Here is a 24,000-nt window from a genome sequence, read left to right on the forward strand (position 1 = left end):
CGCAGACGGGCCGGGGGAGGAGCAGCCCCGGCTCCCCCCACCGCCGCCGCGCAGCTGGGAGCCGAGCGGCGCCGGCACCGCCGCCCCGCAGCCCGTCCCCCCCCTTTCCCCGGGCCGCTCGGGGGGGCGGCGGTGCGACGTGGCGGCTGCGCGTCCTGTCCCCCCGGGCCGCCGGGCGGCGGGGCTCCTGCTGCCTGCCCCCGCACGCCGGCTCCCTGCGCCGCCGCGGGTTCGTACTTGGGTGTATATAACGGATCTGTACTTGTGGATTTCAAATCCCATCGGCAAAGTCCCGTTTACAGAGCCAAACGCCACAGATAACGAGGCTGGGGGGGCACCTGCCGCTTGCCGCGCACCAGGGCTGTCACGGGTATTTGCAACACCCTCTCAGAGGGACTTCGCAAATGACACGGGAAGAAAATGACCCGAGAAGCTCCCAGCGCGGCGAATGCCAGCCGGCAGCTTATCCCCTTCCCAGTGGTCTTGCAGGCACTGGTGAGGAAGAACTTTGATTTGTTCTCCCTCGTTCTAACTGGTTTCTATTTTTTGGTCTTTGAAACCAAAAGCTCAGTATCTGCACGTGAAACATTAAGCCCCAAACAAGATGAAGTTAAACAATACAACGTTATTGAAACACGGTGAATTTTATGGCAGCAGGCTTGGGGCAACTGGTAGGAAACGCAGGCACACCTAGGAATATAATGTATTTAAGAAACATCAATGATAAGATTTTGTAATTGGTGAATTATTAAACGAGCACAACGCACACTTGGGTGGAGCACTGCGAAAAGGAACGGCTGAAAGCAGGGAAGGTGGTGTGGGGACAAACACCTGGAACATCGCATCCCGGGAGACAGCGGCTCGCAGGCCCAGCACCTCAGCAACAGAAGGGATGCAGCCAAATCAAATGTTTTTAAAAGTGCTTTCAGAAATGTTCTCGTATTATGTTGACATATTGCTAGGAAATTGCTGCTTCTCCAGGACCTAACCAGTGAAAAAAATTAGCAACTCAGACAGCTATTTAAAGATAACCAGATTTGCAGTTACAAGTCACATTCTCCTTCCAACAACAGTCACGATGCACATTCCTAACGAGCCCTGCGAAGCATCCTTTAAGGAAGCCATGTAAATTGTCCAGCAGTTGCCTGGGTTTAAATAGCTTATTTTGATGTTGGTTTGCATGGACAAACTTTATTTTCTTAAGGAGAAGTCATAGCTCACCACTGGAGTATGTTGATACAACCAACACAAAGATAAAGCTCACCCTGCATTTAGTCCCTTCTTTTTGCCAGGCAGTGACGCAGTCTTTATTCATACCCATTTATTTAAGAAGTTCTGTTTTCAAAACAATTCCTTGGACTCTTTAATATTTATGCAGTTTTGTACTCATTATTCATCACCTCTGTCAATAACAGTTCTCCACTTCTGATGTAATTGCCATTGCCACAAGACTGCTGTAAGCTTATTAATTCCCAAAAGAGCCACGTGCCCACCCTGTGTCACCAAACCCGCATGCCTCAGGCCTCCACTCCATTCACCCTATAGCTCATGCACCATGTGCCTCTCCATAAGCACAGAGCTCAAGATAACTGTCAGCCAGAGAGATGCGTTGCTTTCTGGCCTCCTACTTTTGTTCAGGGAGCACAGAAGTAGCAGAATGCACTGTCCAGTATTTTCCTTAGAAATGGCATTTTTAACATTTTGCTATTTTTTTCAAAGCATGCACGCACACACACAGACACTCACAAACACAATACAAATTCTTAATTATTCTTAATTATATGCCGGTTTGTTTGAACACTAGCTCAGCTTCCCTGGAATAGTTTTTGGGATGCTGATCACTATCAGATCTCCGGTTCTTCAGTCAGCTGGAAACACAGCAATGACTAATAGAGCGTGAGCAGGGACATAAGTGCAGACATGCCTAAAGCTCCTAGAGAAACTGGTCCTGGAAGGATTATCCTTCCCAGACTTAAAAGCAGAGCACAGCTGAGGTCCATTCTCTCTCTGAAAACTCATATTTCAGGAATGTCACAGGTCAGACATTAAATAAGGATTAAGGAGCTGGGATTTGTGCTTTTGCATCTTGTTTTGGAGGATGCTACATGCCTCGTAATGTTCAAGGGCCTGCAATTCTCCTAGCTTTGAGCAATGCTATATCAAACTAAAATACACCTTGAGGATTTGACGCTGTTTCCAAATCCTTTGAAGGGCAAGGAAGTAAAATGCCAGCTCTCATTCTCTACCTGTGTATCACAGCAGCATTACTATTGGAGCTCATCCCACAGAGGAGGAATTCAGGAACTCGAGTGCCAAGAGAAGGTAGATAGGAAAATTCCTTCACATGCTGCTGATACAAGCCATGTCTCAGAAGCACTGAAAAAAACTGAGGAGCATGCTGATGAGTCATTTCACATAAAGATTAATTTATGGTAACATGGGAAAAAGAAATAAAGACTTAGCTTGAGTCTGAGGTAGGCAAGATACCACTGGTGTGTAACCTGAGATGCTATTCTGCTCCTTGGAATGTGCTTGAAGCCCAGTGGCAGGCAGCCCTATGATGGTGGGCCTAATGTAAATTAAAATGTTTGCAACACATTCCATCACATAAACATAGGAGAGGTTGTGACTAGTGAATTATTCTGCTGAGTAGCCATTGGACTTACCCAGTACTTAACCACTAACTGTTCTCAATTACCCATCATACTGCTAAGATTACAGGCCTGAAGATTCAGTCCCAGGATGCCTGAAGTATGGATTGCATTTTGTTATGGAGGTTTTCTAAAAAGGTAGCATACCGGGACAGAAAAACATAGAGTGGATTTGCAATGTTTTCTAAATACTCTATCAATTATAGATCAAGAAAAACAGGCAGTCATTTTTTTCTTTGGAAGAATATGTCAAATGCTGCAGCTGGCAGATACCTTGAAAATACGGCAGGCAAATTTAGAGAGAACTCTGACACTAGGAGTAAAAAAGTGGCAGCAATGGGAACCACAACTTGAACTGATATAAAATCCAGTTTAAAAAAATACCGATCTGCTTTTAATCAGCACGTAATATTCAGAAAGATCACAGCGTAATGCTGGTTTTGGCTGTGTAATCTACAGGGGGATTATGTGAAGGGACCCTGAATTATTTTTATCTCCTGCAGCTTTCCACAGCTGTTCACCTCAGTATATACTCTCTTTCAAACGCCTAAGAAGCGCTTTAGAGAATAGTTTTGGGTTACAACTAATGTAAAAGAACCATAGTGCTCTGACTGATAAACTGAAATTCAAGTAAGGAAAATAAACCCCCCCCATTTATAACTCAAAGCTGATTTCTCCTTCTAAAGATCTGTAAAGTTTGTGGAGCTCTCAGGTACTTTGAAACAACCACAGAAGCACAGTGTATCAACACTGGTATTCAGTATTAACTATGGCTAAACTATATCCGCAAAACATTCTCAGTAAGTACTGGTTTTAGTAAACAGCATTTTGAACAAATAATATTTTTATTTTATGCAACTACACAATAAATTCAGAGCACCTGGAACAATTTAATTATGTGTAATCTGCTGTCAATGGGTGTGACCTATGAGGGACTAACATGACCCTAAATGGCTTTGGTGACCAAAGTGATCCAGGTGACTTGGGCTTCTTCCTTGGCACTGTGATGCAGAGCTCTTTACTCTTCACAGTCATGCTGGATTGATTTGCCACCTCCACTGGCTATTTAAGATGCAGATTTTATTCTGATTTATTAGTGGTAGTGGTTTAGCAGTAAACACAAAAGTGCACAGAGCATGAGAGAAATGGATACACTTTAAATTGCTGATACTGTAGGTACATTTCACTTCAATTCATCTTCAGTTTATCTCTATTCCACCCACCATAGATGTTCTAATGAAAGTCAAACAAATTGCACTGTCAAGAGTACCCTCTTCCAGACCCTGCCTTGCAGGAGAAAGTCACACTTGCCCCCAGATACACAGCAACTCCCCTGCTGGAGGTCACAGCATAATGAGATATGCCAACAGAGCTGTCTTAATTAGTGCTTATCAGCCTGTCATTCCAAATGTGCCACACTAAACTACTATCCAAGTGATTTAGAAAATCCAGATAATTTTGACGGACACGAATTAGACAGACCTTACAAAAGCCCATCACCCCCAGAGGTGAGGCAGTAGCTCCAACAGTCAAGCACAAGGATAGATGACAGTTGACTGTTGCCTTCCACCAACACCGCTGCTCTTTGTAAACAGCTGCCAAAAGCATACATTTTTAAAAGAGTCACGCCTTCTTTTTTGTTTGCAAGGCAACTGTTGTAGTTTGTACATTACTAGAAGTGAACAAATAATTACAGCAAGCCAACTCTGGGCAAAACTGTTTTCTAATTACACTAGAGCAATCCTGTTGGCCTCAGTGTAGACGTGCCAGTGTAAAACAGCAGAAAAACCACTCTATGCATCTTCCTACCATTTCTCACAACTATATATTCAAATGTTATTGATTTCCATTCAATGTTCATGCATTTATCAGGCAATATATATATATGTGTGTGTGTGTGTATACATTAAATATGAAAATGCATTATCCTCATTTCAGAAAAAAGGAAAGGGTTTTAAGACCTAAATACCCTTGAAAATAAGACACTGCAGAGGTTAAAACTCACTTTTTCAGAAAGCCTGAAATTTCAACCTAAGTATGAAAATCAGTTACCAGGTTTTCAGAAAAGTTCATCTGTGGAGGGGCTAAAATTTAAAAAATCTGGTCGTAACTGACATAGCTAATGTAACATAAGTAGCTGGAGACAAAATGGGAAACGTGTTGGACAACACATTGTTAAAACTTGTGGTTTTCTAAACAGTATATTCTAAATATATTGCAGGTACCCAAAAGCAGAGAATGGTTTTGAAACAATGGGGTGCTTATACTAAGCTGCAGAGAGACGTGGATATTCCTAACAAAGGATACATGTGGTTAAGCCACAGGTTTTCAGTCTGTGGATTTCTATAGTGTCATGCACAAGTGGTAAGGAAGCTTTCCATACATCGGCCTGAATTCCCAATGAGTGGGGGTTTGCATCTGCAACGGAAACAATCTAGGACACTGCATACACACACACACACACAAAAAAAAAAAAAGGCAAAACCCAGTGAGCTGAACTTCAGCTTTCTGCCACACAAAATCTGGAAAACAGTGAGCCTCACTAAACTTTTATATGCAGCATGCTCAGTCTCAGAACTGTGTTGCTCGAACTGTGCAGAAAGGCAGAAAGGAGTAGTTCTTGCAACAAGGATCACGCTGGTTTTCTTACATGCTTAAAAAACACTTAATTACTGATAGTTTGCCAATTATAAAGGGTCTTTACTAAACCAAAAAGGAGAGCAGAAGCATTATGCATGTATTTGAAGACTAAAAAGCTTCTCAAGAAGCTGCATAGACACTAAGATCCGAAAAGCAAATGGTCACAAGTGGGTAACTGATTTATCATGCCTTAATTTTATCATGCCCGATCTGGACTCTGTCTGCTAGAACTGTTATGGCTCTATAATTAAAAATTATCATGTTTTGTTCCAACATTCTTTTAAACAAAGCTGCCTTAATAAAGTTGGTTTGTAAATTAGGTGTGGACTATGACTCCAGCCCAGAAAGACAGAACCCTTTTTATCCAAGCTCCAGTCTACCTCCCACCCCCACATCCACCCATCCCCTGCCTATAGCGTTTTGCCTGTAAAATGCCTTCTGGAAGCTGTGTGTGTTGGGAGGAGAAAAGGAAAAGGTTCCTCCGCAAACAACTTGGCACGAAGTAAACTATGCAAACTTTCCTGAAATGTAAGGGTATCTGTTCTACCAGAGGTAAAACCCACCTGCATTTTGAAATGAGCACACCACAAAACTCACTTTGCCTGTCTTGGGTAAAAGGATTATTTGCAGAGGCGATCTGAAAAGAGACAAGTCAGATCAGTCACTTCTCTGCATACCAGCGCTGTAGCTGCCAGCGGCCACTACCTAAGCAAACTGGAAACAGGACACCTTGTTATTTTTCCCCTCCTTCATTAATATTCCTATGTGAATCCCCTGGGAACTGCCCGGAATGCATAGGTGTTACAGAACAGTGCTCACTGGTTCTTATTAGCATATGTAAGCATTAGAGCAGGTGCTTATCGTGGGTCCAGCGCAAGATCACTGCAGTCTTCTCCCCTAATTAGTAAGCATTTAGTGACTCTTGCATTAATTTTTATTTAAATTTTGCATCTTGAGAAAAAGTCATTTAGTCAGACACGCCTCAGCATTTCACTTCCAGCCATTGCAGCATTCTTTTGGAAGCAGCTTCACACAATTCATAGGATATTAACTGCATTTCTGAACTTGTTTTTAACAGAAAAGAGTCCACCTATGGAGCAACTGTAGGGTGGTATTTTAATAACCTCTTCTGGCCATCTGATCTGCGTACTAGGGGACAGTTCTAGGTCCAGGCTTACAGCATTAGGTGCTTTCACATCACACAACCGTCTTGAGGTGTTTGCATAGAGCTGGTGAGATCATGCTGAGCGCTGGGCACACTCTGATTCCATTCCTGTTTTGCTGGGCTGTTCCAGCACTGGTCACAGCCTTTGTTGCCTGCCTTCTCCACCAATTGTTACAGCCAAGTTTTAGCTGCACGTCCTTACTTATGCTTAGTGTCCAGACCAAACATCCCATGCAATCTCTGTGGCTAGAGACACAGTCCATAAACATAAAGCCAAGAATTAACGTCTTAGCGAATGAAGGAGTTATTATTAGTCAGGTTACAATCATGTTAAGACTTACAGTACTAATTAACTAATTATTGCAGCTCATTCAATAATGATACAATTAAAAGTACTATACACAGACCTATATGCCTTTCTCTGGTACCATGCTCACCCTTCCATTTGGCTCAAAAGTCAGTTACGTCAGTTGTCTTCAGAAAAACCAAGGGATGGTTATAGTAAGTTATCATCCCAAGTTCTCTGCCATGATTACAGTGCTAATGTTTATGATTTCCTCTCTTCCAGGAGGAGAACGATGTTGTGCATTTCTTCCTCCTCACTTTAGGTCTGCTTGGGGTAATTTTTATACATTTGCTAACAGTCTGTCAACTTGCTCCTTTGATGGCTCACAGTTCCATGTTATACCTCCATTTACTGCATGTTACAGGGTTTACCTATGCTGCAGACTTGTTCTTTGATATCTTTGTTAACCCACAAAACCGACTGAGTCAACTTCTAGGGCTTAATTTCTTTAGTGATCTGTGGTTGACAGCCCTGAGGCCTCCATTACCATCCGGTGCTTGAAATTTCAAGGTCTCCACTGTTATCTTGTACTTGTATTTTGGGAGGCCCAAAATACCCTGATTTTTTTTTTCATCACAGCCTTCAAGCTGTGGTTTCCAGCTAATTTAACCAATGTGTTATTAACACAGCCTAACCACCTGTAGTCAACATCTACTTGTTTTGGCAATATCACTGGTACATTACTAAAGTGACTTTATAACTGGGCAGAACACCTCTCATTTCTTAGTTTATCCAAGCATGACCAAAAAACATCATGCAAGGCTGGCAGGAGAAAGCCCTATTAGAGGACACTAAATGTTTGTTTTTTACACACTCCACAAGTGTACGTATAGGAGCACAGGCCATGCACAAATCTGCCTAGATACAGACTGGACTAGGAAAGAATGTGTTTCTCTATCTATAGTGACACATTTATCCTTTTATTTCTGTATGTATACAACTATATATGACAGTAACTTTCAAGCAAAAGTAACTATGAGGAAGTGTTCCTGGATGTCATTACACAAAACTAGCATAATGGAATAAAAATACAAAGACTCATAGCTTATCATCGGAAAACGTTATTTTTGTGTGTTTGGCATGAGTTTCAACATCCGACACCAGAATTCCTTTCTCATTCCCGTCAGCAGCACTCCTGGGTCAACTTGCTTAACTAACCCTTGCTTCATTGCTATACCACTGCTACGTTAGTTTTTCTATATTACCTTCTTGAGAGGGCCAGGAAAAGAAGAAAGTCTAGAACTGTGAGTTTCCATTAATTTCTTTTCAGTTACCTAGAAAGGAAGTGTTGGTAACTTGACATATGGGAAGTATGTTAAGCTTAAAGAGCTGCGAACTTTGGATAGTTTGGAAAAAAATACGGTTAAGTGGGAACAGCTGTTTTGCATGGAACAGATCAGCTATTTTAACACGAGAAAGTCATCTTCCCGTTTAACAGAGGTGGCAAGCAGAACCAAGAATCTTTCCTTTAAACTTTTTAGATTGTATTTTCCATTGTTTTATTTCTGTAGTTTCTGTGACCCATTAATAAACACCGGAGCCTTTTTAGGCAACTCAACCAGTATTCCACTGGAAAGTTGGCAGCTCGGAGGGGACATACCAAGGGCAGATGCTGGCACTGAAGATGAATTTGCCTATTTTACTTGATGTGCTGGGCATCGTTTAAATGGGAACTGTTTTATCAGTTACTGTATTATGGAGGCAAAATTCAGGAAAGGAATCTGTTTCTGCAAGGGGAAAGTTCTTATAAATTGATTGCTGATTTAAGAATATAGCCAAAGCTCAGAAGGAGGAATTTCCTGTAGCTATGAAAAAAAACCCACCTGGCTACCAGGCAAAGAATCTAGCCTTGATCCCTACTAAGTCAGTAGCAAAACTCCTGCCAGCTTTGATGACAGTAAGACTGTAACCATTAGGGGTTAAGCAGCAGTATATATATAGATTTAATACATGAGGAACATCCAATCTGGAATAATTATCATCCCTCTAATAAGGGGTTCAAATTGCAGTGATCCTGACTCAACCTCTCATCTGTCAAAAATAGACAAATATAGAATTAGGGATTTCAATGCATCTGGCTGCTTCCTATGAAACCAAAGTCCTGCCCACTCAGCTTGGGTACAAGCGATCCCACAAAGGGTGCCACATTTTGTAAGAAGTTAGGAGACTGTCCAAGGGTTGTCAGCCAAAATCTCCCTTCCCTACCGTTGTTATATAATGTGCTGTTAGCATCTGAGTGCTCCTGCTACTCACACAGTTCCCAAATGCGCTCAGTCCTTACTCAGGCAAAGTCCCTTGAAGGCTGCACGAAGCTTTGCCTTTGGAATGACGTACTTGGGGCCTTCTGTTAACATAAGAGACACCATGCCAGTGTATATCAGCATACAATGCTACATCAGTAGTGTACTGCAGAAATCTACCCCCACCAAATACAGCCTCATTCTTGAAAAACTGTCAGTGGTGCAATGCAAAACGGCTGGGACTACGTACAGTTATTTGTATTTATTTATAAAGAATGGAAAATAAAGGGCAAAAACTCGTGAAAAATATAAGTTGATCAGTGATTTAGAGTTTTTGCCAGCCTCTAAAATCTTAAGCGAGTTAAAATAATGAAGAAAGATCAAAGATAGATTATTTTCACTGAGCGGTGACTTCAAGAGATGGTAAGCATTATACTTCTGATGGAATGGCTGACTTTACCAGTATCTCCACAGGACAGAGGGAGTTCATCCATGCAATCAACTACCAGAGGCTTGGAGGACAGAATTTACAAAACGGAAGACAATCATTCCTCTTGTAAGCACCAGCTTATCAGTCTTTGGGATATATGCAGTAAAAAGATGTTAGTGCTTAAAATGGGATGTAGCCTTACAAAAGGACTTTAAACTAAAGCTGCACTTCAAATAACTTTGCTCAACTGCTGCCCAACCCTAGTTTCCAAATGTTCCACAGCTTCCTTGATTAGCTGGAAAGCTTTCCTGCAAGTGCACATTTTTGAATACCCCAAGTAGTAACCTAGTCTTCACAGAAACAAACAATTCAATGCTTAGTTCACACTTGTGCTTGCTTGGGATCCAAAACTTTCAATCATAGGATTGTTTACGTTGGAAAAGACCTTTAATATTATAAAGTCCAACCATTAACCTAACTCTGCCACGTCCATCACTAAACCATGTCCCTAATTGCCACATGTATACATCTTAAAATATCACCAGGGATGGTGACTCTACCATGTCCCTGGGTAGCCTGTTTCAATACTTGAGAACCTTTTCAGTGAATAAATCTTTCATAACATCAACCTAAACCTCCCCTGGTGCAACTTGAGGCCATTTCCTCTTGTCCTATCACTCATTACTTGGGAGATGTCATTAAAGCCTCACTTCATGTAGTTGTAGACAGCGATAAGGTCTCCCCAGGCCTCCTCCTCTCCAGGCTAACAACCCCAGTTCCCTCAGCCCCTTCTCATAAGCCTTGCTGTCTAGACCCTTCACCAGCTTCATTGCGCTTCTCTGAACGTGCCCCTCTTGTAGTGCGGGGCCCAAAACCGAACACAGGATTCGAGGTGTGGCCTCACCAGTGCCAAGTACAGGGGGACGATCACCTCCCTAGTCCTGCTGGCCACACTATTTTGGACACAAGCCAGGATTCTGTTGGCTTTCTTAGCCACCTGGGCACACTGCTGACTCACGTTCAGCTGGGTGTTGACCAGCCTCCCCAGGTCCTCTCCCACCAGGCACTTCCCAGCCGCTCCCCCCCCAGCCTGTAGCGCTGCCTGGGGCTGGTGTGACCCAAGGGCAGGAGACAGCACTGAGCCTTGCTGAACCTCATACAACTGGCCTCAGCCTGTTGGTCCAGCCTGCCCAGATCCCTCTGCAGAGCCTTCTGCCATCAGGCAATGCTGAGCCCTGGAGAACGCCACTTGCGACCTGTGACTGGCTTCCAACTGGATTTAACTCCATTCAGCACCACTCTTTGGGCTCAGCCATCCAGCCAGTTTTCTACCCAGCAAAAATGATGCTCTTCTGCCCAATTTTCATAAAAGGCTTGCGCCTGTAGACATTTACAGCGTCTTGAATGCTGACAGGACTGGGACTGTAGAAAATGCAGCTGTGGCCATCATGTTCTTTAAGACATTTGCTTGCTCCCTGTGTGAGATGACATATGGCGGTAAACACCACAGGAAAGGTTCAGGCGTGTAGGAACACTTTTCACTGCTGAGCTGTGCCATTGTGAAGATGAGATTAATCTGAGAAGGGAGAAGTAGGAGCACAATATTGCCACCTGGTGCAATGGTGCTAATCAAGGGAGAACTCCCTCTTGCCCCTGCTTAGAGCATTGATTTTGCATCTTACAAAAGAATTGCAGTTTTCAGTGTTGGGATGGGCACCCCTCTTAGTGCACTCACAGTCAAGTTCAAACACACTTGTCCTTCTGACCCCATGAATCTCAAATGCTTTTCTCGACTGCTTCCAAAGAGTAGAACACAAATGGTGGGTAGCCCTCATCAGTGTAGCCATTAGCCTAATGGTTAAGGTATTTTTTTTCCCAACGACACAGGAGCCACCACCACTGAATACCTAAACCGAGGAGGGAACCGAATCCAAGCCTCTCATTTTCTAATTGTTAAGCTAGTATACAAGAAATTTCCAGCAATTCCACTTCAAACAAAACCTCTCATTTCTCTGTAAGAAAGGATGTCAGCACCCCTCTTCACAGCTGAGGTTCCCAAGTGGTTAGAAGTGCCACTGCTGCTCTGAGGTCAGAACTGGTCCAGATACTATACTCACTCCATTCTGAATGTCTCCTAATCATCTAGCTTCAGGCAGCCAGGGTCTGGCCATGCTGGATTAGACTGTGCTTTGCTCAGCCTGCTGCTTCTTCTGGATCGCATTAGGAGGTGCTTAACTTCCCATGGAGCCTAACACGGGTTCTGGATTCCTCTCCTGTGTGTAATATCTGACACATAATCAGAAACAGATCCTGGCCCAAAGCTCTAGCTAGCCCAAAATGGAGAAAAACAGATTGGCTGACATTCTGCCAGGGTTAGACAGGCATACTGCTACCCATGGGATGACACAGATGTAAATTAATTTGGTCCCAGTAATATCGCTTGTAGTTAAAACATTCAGTTGTTTATAACAAAGTTATAGAAGATATTACGAAACTCACGGGTCTTTCAGATACTTCACATCGCAACAGCAATTAATGTTGCTGCTTAGATGTTTTGATGAAGCCGGAATTACAGCACCATGACAGTCAGCTCTTATGATAAGACAAAACTTCCCCAACAATTAACTTCTTGAAATGTCTGATGTACCACGTTCAAATAAAGAGAAAAACCCCCCAACCAGACAACTTCAAATAAATATCCTGCTAAGTACAAGAAACCAGATTGCCAGCTAATATAAACCCTTAAAATAGAACAGATTTAAACAATTTACAGCTACTGAGGATCTTTGCTCCTGAGTATGTAGAACTGAGAATAACGATTACTTTCTTTTCTACTCCCTCCTTCACAATTCATTTTCTTTTGATCTTTCCTAAGGACTGATAAGAAAGCAATTGTCTCCTAGGGTAAGTGTGCAACAGTCACAGCAATCCAGGGCTTTTCTCAGCAAAGGAGAAAAAAGAAGCTTTGAAGCTACCTACAGCTTTAAAGAATCTCCTTCTATTAAAAATGGGGAGTAAAAAAAGCCCGACTTTGCAGCTGGATATGCCTGAGCTGGTTAATAAAGTGATAAAATTAATTTCTAAGACAGATGAGGAAATGCACTAGGAAATTATTTGTATCAAACCAAAGAAAGAACGCATTTAAACCACTGTGACTGAGCAGATTTATGTACCTATCTAATTTTACCTTCTCTGTGCCCCATTAAGTTACTGCAGTAAAGAGTATTACATAAATGCCCTGATCTGCTCAGAAATTAGGGCCTGGACATACAAACCACCAGGGTGCAAAGAACACAGGCAAGCTCTCGTGGACTTAACAGTAGGAAGAGGATAATATACTATGGTCTGTCTTTCTGCCTCCACTTGCAACCCCACACTTCTCTTGAGACTATGCACTTAGTTCCTGAATTTGTGGCAATTATTCTGTCAAGGCTGAAGTAATTGAACCTGAGGTCATCTAAGTCAGACCTTTACCTGTTCCAAACTGGCAGAACTCTTCTTACTTCCGCCAAGCTAGGATAGCCAAGGGTGTATGAAAGTGAGACGGGTAGGGTTTCTGGAGAGCTCCTTCCTCTTTTGCTATTGCACACATCCCTCCCATGGAATACATCCATAAGCAGCAAACTCTCCATCTTGGAATTAATTAAGTTTTCTGTCACTGTCCTAATGCGCTGGAAAGCTGTTCCAGAGTCTTTCTACTCTGTTGGTTTGAAAACATGAAGTAAAAGGGCACTTGAAAATAGCAAAATAACACTGGAATGAAAGAGGGTCCAAAAAACTCCATTATATCACTTGATTTTGCTTCCAAAATAAAGTCTCTTTTTAGTAGGCATCAGCCCAGCTGGTACTTAACTTTTAGTAACTATTGCCATTTTTGTAAATAGACTGAAAATTGATACTATGTCTTATCTAAATTCTTTCAGATATTTTAAATGTAATTGAGACACCTAAAAATATTTCTCCTGCCTCACTTGTTGTTTGAAGATACGTGACCATATAAGGGGCCGATTGCGATTTGATGTGTTACTGCATGCTAGCAGTGCCAAAGCAGCACATCTCTTTGCCTCCAGCAAAGTCATCTGCTTAACCTGCTCCACAGTGGATTACCTTAAATCACATCGCCTTGCATTTGCCTCATACTATGCGTAGACACACAGATATTTAACTCAGATTAGCAAATAAACTGATTGTGCCTCTAAACCTTTAGACAACAGATCTACATTGAGTTTAGCACCTCAGGTCAACTGCTATGATCTGTGTTTCAAGAGAAGGCAGCAACTCAGCCTCTTCTTCCTAGATTAGGCCCAAAGAAAGGCTACTAATAAAACTGCTGAAAGGCAGGCGCACTGCTAAGCAAAACACACAAGCTGACTACTGACCCATGGGATGAATGAAAAAGGTTTTCTCACAACTTACATGCCATCTCATGATATCTCGGCCAGATGGATATGTTGGAATTATTTTATGAAGAGCAGAAGTTGAGGCTTTCTGAGAAGTATAGCTGCAAGGTTATGTTGCTTTGCTGCTGCATGTTGTTTTGCAGTAGAATGGCTGCTGCATTCTTTCCAGTGCCAGTAAAGCTACAAAATCCGGTGCATGAAATAGAAATCTTCATCAATGCTATATGTTAGTGGCATGACATGCAAAAGCTAGATTGTTTAAACTACAGAATAAGTACCAAACACTTGCAAAAGATTGTGACAGAATTAACCAGACAAAAATAGTTTCCCGGGATCTGAAGTTGCAATGGCAGCCACTTAGCTGAATGCAAGTGAGAAACAAGACACGTGATCATTCGTCCCAAATAAGTAAGGTTTTACCAAGTAGAAGCTAAAATTAATATTAAAGTAGTGCTTGTTTAATAGTATTACATTGTTAAATAGGCTGTAGGGTTCCTGTTGCCCTTGGTAAAGATAGGGTTACTACGACTGGTTTTGTCTTGCTGTACTTGAGAACCACACGGTGCTGTAACAGCAGCTACCAGGCAACGGCATCATTTGCCTCTGGCTTGCACTTTTGGAGCACCAAGATGATCACAGGTAAAATCCCAGTCAATTCCTGGTCTTCTAAGATATGTTTTTCACCTTTTGCTCAGCTCTTAAGCAAAGCCCTGAAATCTCACCTGCCCTTGGAACTTCAGCGTGAGGCTAAAGCAGCAATTTCAGCTTTGCCTTCCCAATGCTGACCTGCCTCCATTCCCTGGCCTGCAGCAGGAAGAAGGCAGCCGGGGCAGGAACTGCAAAACCTGGGGCCGAGCGAGCTGAGGGCTGCTCACACACACGCTGAGGTGGGGGAAGCTGCCCTGCTTGCCAGGCAGCTCTGGCAGCGGCACCTTCTCCGGGCCTGTGGCCAGACCCTGCCCCACGACCAACACCCACCTCCCACAGCACCAACGTGTCCAGAAAGAAGTAAACCCCAAACCCAACTCCGTGCGCTCTGGATGCCACCAGACACGGCCCTGGCCTGCTCCCCCCACCATCCGGACCTGTTTCGGCCTCTGGCAGCCCTGCCCTGTGACCGCCAAGGCGGGCGCCGCCCCCCCCCCAGCCCCAGCCCTCCCTCAGGTGCCCCAAGGCCTCGGTGAGGGCCAGGCCCCCCGGCCTGCCTCTCTGCTGCGGGCCGACCCGTATCCCGCCTCAGCCTCGCTGTGTGAGAGACTGTGGCGCCGGGGGGGGGGGGGGGGGGGCGGTGTGTGTTTCAATTTTGAAGGCGCAACGCTCCACAGTTCATTTTTAATAACGCGCCCGGGGTCGGGCGGCAGGCGGCTTGGCGGGGCCGCGCCCCGGAGGCAGCAGCGGGACGGGCTCCCCCCGCGGCCGCCCGGGGCGGGCGGAGGGGGCGCTTGCCCGGGCGGGCGGGAAGGAGCGCGGGGCGGGCGGAGGGGGCGCTGCCGGCCGTGGCCGCCGCCGGCGCCGCAGGAAGTCCGCGCTTGGCCGGGGAGGGGAAGTGAAAGCGAAATGCGCAGCGTGTGAGGGTGGGGAGGGGGCGTCGCCGCGCCTCGCCGGGCCCCGCGGGTCTGGCCGCCGCGCCGATGTCCCACAGGGCGCCGAGGGGGCAGGAGGAGGAGGCGGCCGCGGGGGAGGCGGGGGAGGAGGCGGCGAGGGGCAGCCAGGCGCGGCCCAGGAGCCACCCGGAGCCGGCGGCGAGCGGCGGCAGGACCCAGGGCCGGCATGAGAGGAAGCGGAAGAAGCTGGAGGCGCAGCAGCTGCAGAAGCTCCAGCACCTGGAGTCCTTGTAAGGGGCGGAGGGGGGGAGGCGGCTCGGGGGCGCGCAGGCCCGGGACCCGCCTGGCCGCCGCCGGGCTCAGAGCCCACCCCGCCGCGTTTGGCTTCCAGTGCCGCCCGGAGGAGCCGTGGCTTTCATTCCCCGGCCCCGCGGGGGGCAGGGGCTCGTTCCCCGCCGGCGGCGGCCGCTGCGGCTCGGTCACGGTGGCGAAGCAGCCGGCGGTGCCCCCGCCATGGCGTGTCCCCAGCCCCGCCCCCGCCCCGGGCCGCAGCGCCGCTGGCCCGGCCGCCTTGTCGCCGTTTACTGGGGGGAAAATGGGGCTCCTGCAGGTGCCTGGAAGTTCGGAAGTTGCGGTGTAGACGCAGAAGTTGTTCAGCCGGTTTCCACTACAGTGGGTTAAAAAAAAATTGTTAAAAAGGTGTGCGAGCGGCTCAGCGACTCCAGCAGCAGCCCGCGGTGCTGTAAAAGCTTTAGGCTATTTCGTTGGAAGGGGTTTAACGGGATAAAAAGATCCGAAATTTTACTAGAACATGATTTTTGCCCTTTCCGAGCAGAAGTAAAGATCAGTTCGCTATGAAATGGGCCTTCCAGCTGCACAGGTGGCTCCATGGCGGTGGGTGTGTGACTGCATGGAGCACAGGCGCAGCCTCGCCGCTGTGCAGCACCGGCTTGCTTGGGTTTTCATAAAGGCCACCTCTGCTAATTGAGAAATGCTGCAGGAAAGGTGGTGCTTCGGTCAGTAAGGTTCAGTCTTCAGGCTGAAGCCACTGAAGAAGGTGAAATTGTGGTATATTAGGTGTGGCGGGCAAAGCTAAGGCTTAAGGAATGGGCTGACTTCGCCTTTCCAGCCGAGTATGGTTCAGCAGCACTGGAGTAAAGAGACTGGCACCAGTGGGACTTGGGGAGGGTGCTGTTTGTGTGTTCGTGGTGACTGAAGCTGAATTGGCTGTGCCACACGTCCCTGTAAAGCAGTGCGATGAAGGTAGTTTTCTCCCACAAGAATGTGAATCTGAAGGGTGCTTGTAAGAGGTGTGGGGTGATGCGACACTGTGTTGCCTCTGCTTGCATCCAGGTATCTGCGTTCTGTTATAGTTCTTGATGATTAGTGGTAGAGTAAAATATAAGAGGAAGTTGAGGTGAAGGTTTTAGGTCTATACCATTGAAATACTGCATTTTCTCAATTTTTTTGTCTATGCTAAGCTGCAGAGTAACAATATTTCTATTGCTTTTCAGCTATGAGAAACCTCCCCCAGGGCTGATCAAGGTTAGTAAATATGCTGCAGTAAATTTTAGCACTACAAGGGATTTTCACACAGCCTGTCTTTAAGGCGATTTTAAGTGTCCATACTACCTATATATATAAATTACAGAGAGGAGTAGGTGGTGCTGGGGAAAAACTCACGATCTTCTCAGTTACCAGCTGACCTCTTTGACTCGGTGAATTCAGAGTGAAATGCTCAGAATCAGACAGGATGAGACCGGTTCTTTCACCACCTATGTGTGCATGCAGAGAGAGAGAGGAGTCATGGTAAAGCAGGTTTTCAGTTTGAGTGACATTTTCCAGAATTCTTCCCCACTGGTTGTGCTCAAACATTTGTGTAAAAGTACTTTCAAAATGATCTAAAATTTGGCAAAATTAATATACCTAAACCTTAATCTAGTGCTTTTAACCTAAAAAAATACTGCTCTGTGTTGTAAAAGCTGTTTTTAACTGTTATGTCTTGTTAGCAGGAAGAGGAAAAAGAAGTCTCCGCTTATCTGTTAAGTGTTCATTTATATTATTTAAATAAATAAATGATTAAAATAAATGGGAAGGAATGGAATTAGTAAGGCAATAAAGCTCAGACTAGCAAGTTCAAGGGAATAAGGGGAAAAAGAAAATTACTTAGTGCTGTTAAAAGGGTCAGGTATTTTAGATACTTTATGCGTTACAAGAAAAATAATTGTTACAGGAAAAATAGGTTCCATATTAAGCAAAGGCCTGCACGCTTGGAGTATTAATTTTTACAGAGTTAAAAAAAATACCTTATCTTTACTGTCCTTATCTTTTTCCATAGGAAAATGAAACAAAACCAGAAGACTGCATACCTGATGTACCAGGCAATGAAAGTGCACGAGAATTCCTGGCACATGCCCCGACAAAAGGGCTTTGGATGCCTTTGGGGAAAGAAGTCAAAGTCATGCAGTGTAAGGCTGAAAATATTCCAGATGTCATTGGACCTTCATATAGCCATCCGTTTTCTCTGGGGGAGGGCAGCATGTCTGGTGGACAGATGACGAGGTCCAGGTAGATTGACATCAATTTGATATAAAGGCAGCCAGCATCTTGAAGGCTGTGATAGCTTTGAATTTCATGACGTTACTTTTATTAACATTATGCTTGTGTCTCTCTCTCTTTTTCAACAAATTGAAAATACTTTGCATAAATACTTTTTTGGGGTTTTTTTTTCCTTCTGATCTGGCTGAGAGGTGCAATTCAATGCTGCTTCTTTTTTTAAAGGTTGGAGGTGTAAACGTTATGGACACAGAACAGGAGATAAAGAATGCCCATTCTTTATTAAAGGCAATCAGAAATTGGAACAATTTAGAGTAGTGAGTACAAATACTGTAGTATTATTGCTTGTATTTTTTAATACTGGTGATGCATAGTCTTGCAAGTGAAGACTGTTAGATGATGCTTTATTAAGGATTTTTCCTCTGTCTCTAGTATAATATAGATGCCGAAAATCTCCTAATAAAGAAAAAGCTACAGATGTGGTTGGATGTTTGACTACTTTGCAGAAAATCTACTCTTCAAGAGGAAAATTAGTAATTTTTACATTTAAATTGGAAATCTTCAAGAGCCTGTTTCAAGCATTATATTCAGTTTTTGTGATTAAAATGTCAACGTAACAAAAAATGTTTAGTCAAGCTTGAGCTGCCCACATTACAGCTGCTTCAAGCCTTCCGCTTTCACTGTGAACAACCACATCATGAAGCCTGTTGTCTAGGTCTGTAATCCAGTCATTGTCTATAAGTCTGATCTCTTGCTACATGAGGTTACATCTTGGTTCTGCAGATTCTTTCTGCATGATTTCTCTAACTTTTCCTGTTGCTCTGCGTTGTTAACCTGTATTTCAAGCTATCATCATTTTGTGTCTTATGTCCTCATTTCTATTCTTGAAAAATGTAATCTGGTGTCATTCTGTCTAGATTCTGGATTCATACTGGTTGTGTGCTACTGCAAAGAGTATTTTTAGCCCTCTCCCTTGACCAGATTGCCTCTATTCTTCATTTTTCCTCAGGCTTCTTCTCTGTTGCATCAAACTCTTGCTGTATGTCCAAGGCCCTTCATGACACCTTCCTGACATCTTTCATTTGCTGCTGACATTTTAATTCCCACCTCTGGTCAGCATCTGATATCTCCTCTCTATTGAACTTACTTGCTTAATATTCCAACAGAAATGATTGCCCTGTCTTCTTGCTGCATTCTTGGGTGGCGTGAACTGACCATAAATGTCTGGACAACTTAATTTTCTGTCTCCTTTCACAACTCTCTTTTGTTGCAATGCCTGTTTAATTTAAAAATAACCAATTTAAGAACAAGTAATGGTAGCCCATAAAATGCTAGGACAAATCCAACTTCATTATCTGTTTGTCTCCTGTGCCTTGCTCCTGTATCCCTGTGTGTTTGTATCCAAAATTTTAAAATATGCTATGAGGGCCCATTATTTTGAACTTCCAATATTCTGTCTGTGTCTAGCTATTCCTATAGTATATGTATGGGGTTCTCTTGGTTAACTGCAGTTGGAGAGGAAGAAAGGTAGTATACCTAAAGAGAGTCCCCTCCACTGGTGATGTAACTGGATAAGCTTTTCCTGAAGTAAAAAAACCAGTTCAGATTAATGATGTTAAGTCTTGAGAGTATATTTGTGCATTAAGAGCTTGCTAAGCGTATTTCATCTTTTGATAAAAGCCTCTTGCATTGCATTGTTTTGATTTATTTTTTTAGGAAATAAAACAGTGTTAAATAGTCTTATTTACCAACACCGCATTTTCTGTTTTCCACTTTAAAGGCACATGAAGATCCAATGTATGATATAATAAGGGACAATAAACGTCATGAAAAAGAAATGAGGTAAGTGTGTCTCTGTAGTAAACTGCATTGTCAATTTGGTTTTGATTTTGATAACATGATACTAATGTATAGGTGAAATTTTGATATAAGCTTACCCTTGCCTCAGAATATTTTTTTAATGGTAGTTGATTTTCTCGGAGAGTAATGCATTTCTACTTTCTCAAATCACTTCAGTAGTACTTCCTACCTCTTTAATTCTATTAGCTTCTATATTTTTTTCCCCAAACAAAGTTTAAACAAGAGTTGTATTCATTTATGCCATAATATTCAGGTACTTGGGTTTAGTTTTGTTTTAAGCCTAAAAAATCAGTGGGGTTTTGTTTGGTTTGGTGGGGTTTTTTTTTCTTTCACTGAGATGTTTTCTAAAATTTGGTACATCAGAATGCCTTCAGTAGACATGAAAGGGTAGATTTAGAAATCTAGTTCTAGGTACTTGGTGTTGTTCCTCATGTGAGGTTGTTACTTGTTATATAAGGCAGCAGTTTTTAATGCGTTCTAGAAAGGACTGCATCAGTGAGATAACTGAACAAACTATAAGTAGTCCATAGAGAGTACTGATGCTGCAGGTGTGTTGCCTTTTTTTTTAATTAAAAAAAAAAACAAATCCTTGGAGAGGATATTGAAGATGACAATAAAATAAGCAAATAGTTTGTCCCTGTTTGCCAGTAATCGATGAAAGTTCAAAGGGAGAGTGCCTGTCAAAAATACCTCTGCATTTCATGTAGAGTCTCCTCTGTCAGCTTCACTGATACCGTCCCTGTATCAGCACGGTAATGAATGCTGTAATATCATAATCCCGATATGCACGTGTATGGATAACCATAGAACAACTTATGGTGCTCTGGTGGTAGCTGTTGCCTCATTATTTTGGCAGACATAAGTATTGGCCAATAAGCTATTCTGCCTTTGATATCCCGTGGGATGGAAATTCCCTGAAAACAGAATATATGTTTGTCTCAAAAGAGGTCACTTTTATCAGTCTGTGAAAACTGTAACAGGAGTGCAATTCAGCAAAAGAGGGAGTGTTCCTCTGCCCTTTGCATGCAGCTTCTGTTTCTCAAGCTAGAAAGGAAACAGATGAAAGCTAGAATAAGTAATTGCAGGTAGAGGAGAGCTAGGAAGGTTTCTTAATCACATTTTTTAAAATCAGGATACAGCAACTGAAGCAGCTCCTGGAGGACTCTACCTCAGATGATGATGATAACAGTGATGACAGTGATGAGGATGATGAGGATGGCAGCAGCTCCTCTTCCTCAGAATGTAAAGATAAACACAAGAAAAAAAAGAGAAAGAAGGAAAAGAAAAAAAAAGAAAAGAAGAAGAAGAAAAAGAGAAAGCGTAAATCATCTAAATCTAACGAGAAGTCGGAATCTGACTGATGGCAGTCAGCTGCTGCATGCTGATTGACCTCCACTTGTGAACTGCAAGGGAAGATCCAAAGAATGAGGAAGAAACCACCAGGAAGGGCTTTATTAAACTCAGAGCATACAGATGGAAACATACAGCATCCTACACTGGCTGTCCTCTTCTGCCCCTCTGCAGTGCTGCAACCAGAAAGAAGAGAGCTGCGTTAAACAATACTCAATCAACCATATCTTTGTACTGTAGAACCTGCGTGTGCTAAGGGTCATCTGTCTTGGTCGGATTGCATCTCTGCATTGCCACACATGACTTAGCAGCAGAAAAGAGCAACACCAAGGCATTGCCAACAAATCGGCAGAACTAGCAGACTGTCTAATGAAGTGTCTTTTCTCCATGAAGTTATTATATACACAGCCTCATTGTAATGGGACTGCGGTTTGCACCATGCGGGGCACTGAGAGTTCGCTCACAGTGCTTATAATAAGCAGGTTGTACTGTGGTTTTGGGTGTTTTTTGCTGCATGCTGCATATGTGCTGAAGTTCAGTGTACTTATCCGAGCACTGGCAGCTAGGGAAATAAAAGAGCACTGCTGAAGGGGGAAAAAAGTTAATCAAGGGGATTTACTTTTAAGACAAAATTGCAGTGTCAGCAAGACTTGGGTTTTTTGTATAGCAAAATCTCAACATCACCACCATTACTACGCACAGTTCTGCAACACCCAAAGCATTCTCCAAACCATAGAAGTGGAAGCCAAGTATATAGTGAAGTTAAACATCTAACATCATTAAAGAGGTAGTGGGTTTAGTTATTTTAAAAGGGTTTTTTTTGTGTTAGAAATGAAGAAGATTAATTTCTACATACACTTCAGTATCAGTTGTTTTGATACATTTGAGGGTTTTTTTTCCTTTTAAAAAGGCTTGGGGAAATAAATTCCAACTTTTTTATGTTTACTAGAGGTTTTTTTTATGTAGTAGTATTTTATGGATCATCCCACAAGAATATTAAATAAATACAAAGGTGTTCAAAATAGTTTTCAACTATATGCATGTAAGCCACAGAACAGTATCTCTTGTAAGCAGGAAGAAGTGAAAGTTTTGTGTATGTAATTGACCTTGTGGACTGACCACACTTGTCTTTTAAACAATCTTGCAGATGCCACTAGAAAGATTGAGATAGCTCTAAACTGTGTTGGAGTAAGCATCTCTTTTTAAACCTCAAGGTACAGTGGTATAAAGCTGTGATTTGAGGACCTAGATGATACACGTTGGTACTCTGCAAACAGAGAAGGAAAAATAGATTTGCTTTGAAAAGACTAGGAAGGACTTATGTAGAACTTATCATCTCTGTGCTTATGCTTAAATTGAAAAAAAACCCAACCCAGCATGATAAAACTTTTGACATTAGTAGAGTGAACATTAACAGTGAAATCAAGGAACCATAGACTAAAATGCATTTAAGACTTACTTTTTTTCTCCTGAGAGCTTTGAGAAAGAGGACAGGGAAAAGCACACATTAAAATGTGTTTCCTCCCTCCTACGTGTCTAAGAGTCATTTAGTAAAAATAAACCCCTGTTCCTTGCCACCCATTCACAATATGTTCTGGGGAAAACCAAAGTAGCCAAGGCCTACTTACAAAAAGATTCTTTGTCTTATTCACAGAGCTTGAATGTGGGCTTGTGTTTTATCCTCCAGTATTATTTAGCAGATCTCCCTGTGATAGGATTTACTGGTGACTCCTGATAGTTACCTGTATCATCATCATCAGCAACAAATTCGAAGCTCCTGGCTCTTTCACCAGAAGAAGATTTGACAGCTGAAGTAGCATGAGGAGCGTTATAATGGACTGGTTCTCTGTATTGCCGCATTTGGTGCTTGGAAAAATCCGTGTGTGCTGGTGATTGGTGATTGTTAGACAGATGCTGGAAGCCACAGCCATTATTCACCTGATGCATTCCAAGATAATTCTTATTCAGGTTTGTCCAGAGCAGAGGTAACCTAAAGATCTTTTCAGTTACTTCAGCTTTTAAGATTCTTCTGAAGTTTAGTTTAATATAAACATGTTCAGTTTTTCCTTAGTCTGTCATCCCAGTCCTTGTTAATGGGTTCTTCCCATGTTGCCTACCAGGGTTTACTATTTGAACAATCAAGAAAAATACCATAAAAGCCCATTTCTAACTTACATCAAATGCAACTTAATTGTTTGTTTTGAGACACCAAATCACTGTTCTGTGCCAGACTAAAGGTCTGTTCAACACCAGTGTCTTTTTTTCACTCATGGTCAATAGCAGATGCCTACGCAGCAGAGCAGTGCAAACTAGTGGCATTACTTCTCTCGTTCCACTGAAATGCTGTCTCAGCCTCTGCTGCTTGTAGTGCAGGTACTTTGAATCAGGTTGTTGTCCTGGTTTCAGCTGGCATAGAGTTAGTTTTCTCTTTAGTAGCTGGTACAGTGCCGTGTTTTTGATTTAGTATAAGAACAATGTTGATAATATACTGATGTTTTCAGTTGTTGCTAGGTAACATTCATACTAAGTCAAGGACTTTTCAGTTTCTCAGGCCCTGCCAGCAAGAAGCCAGGAGGGAACATAGCTAGGAGAGTGACCCAACGGGTATTCCGTACCATGGAACATCGTGCTGAGTACATAGACCTGGGGGAGTTGGCTGGGGTCTTGCAGTCATGTCTTGGAGACTGGCAGGGCATCAGTCAGCAGGTAGTGAGCAATGGTGCATCACCTGGGTGTTTTTCCTCTTTGGTTTTATTCCTCTCTCTCCTTTTCATTACAATAGTTGTTTTATTCTACCATTAAACTGTTCTTACCTCAA

At 43.2% G+C, this 24,000-nt stretch overlaps 1 protein-coding gene across 1 annotated transcript; it reads left to right on the forward strand.

Annotated features, from left to right (window-relative positions):
- Positions 1-15,421: 15,421 nt before the first annotated feature.
- On the forward strand, positions 15,422-24,000 carry RP9 (RP9 pre-mRNA splicing factor). The gene is made up of 6 exons (XM_055805809.1): positions 15,422-15,706; positions 16,931-16,961; positions 17,755-17,884; positions 18,198-18,289; positions 19,753-19,814; positions 20,965-24,000. The coding sequence occupies exons 1-6, from the start codon at positions 15,504-15,506 to the stop codon at positions 21,191-21,193; spliced, it is 747 nt and encodes a 248-aa protein (XP_055661784.1). The 5' UTR covers positions 15,422-15,503; the 3' UTR covers positions 21,194-24,000.

This window comes from Falco peregrinus, chromosome 5 (genome assembly GCF_023634155.1).
Source record: "Falco peregrinus isolate bFalPer1 chromosome 5, bFalPer1.pri, whole genome shotgun sequence".
NCBI classification, from domain to species: Eukaryota; Metazoa; Chordata; class Aves; order Falconiformes; family Falconidae; genus Falco; species Falco peregrinus.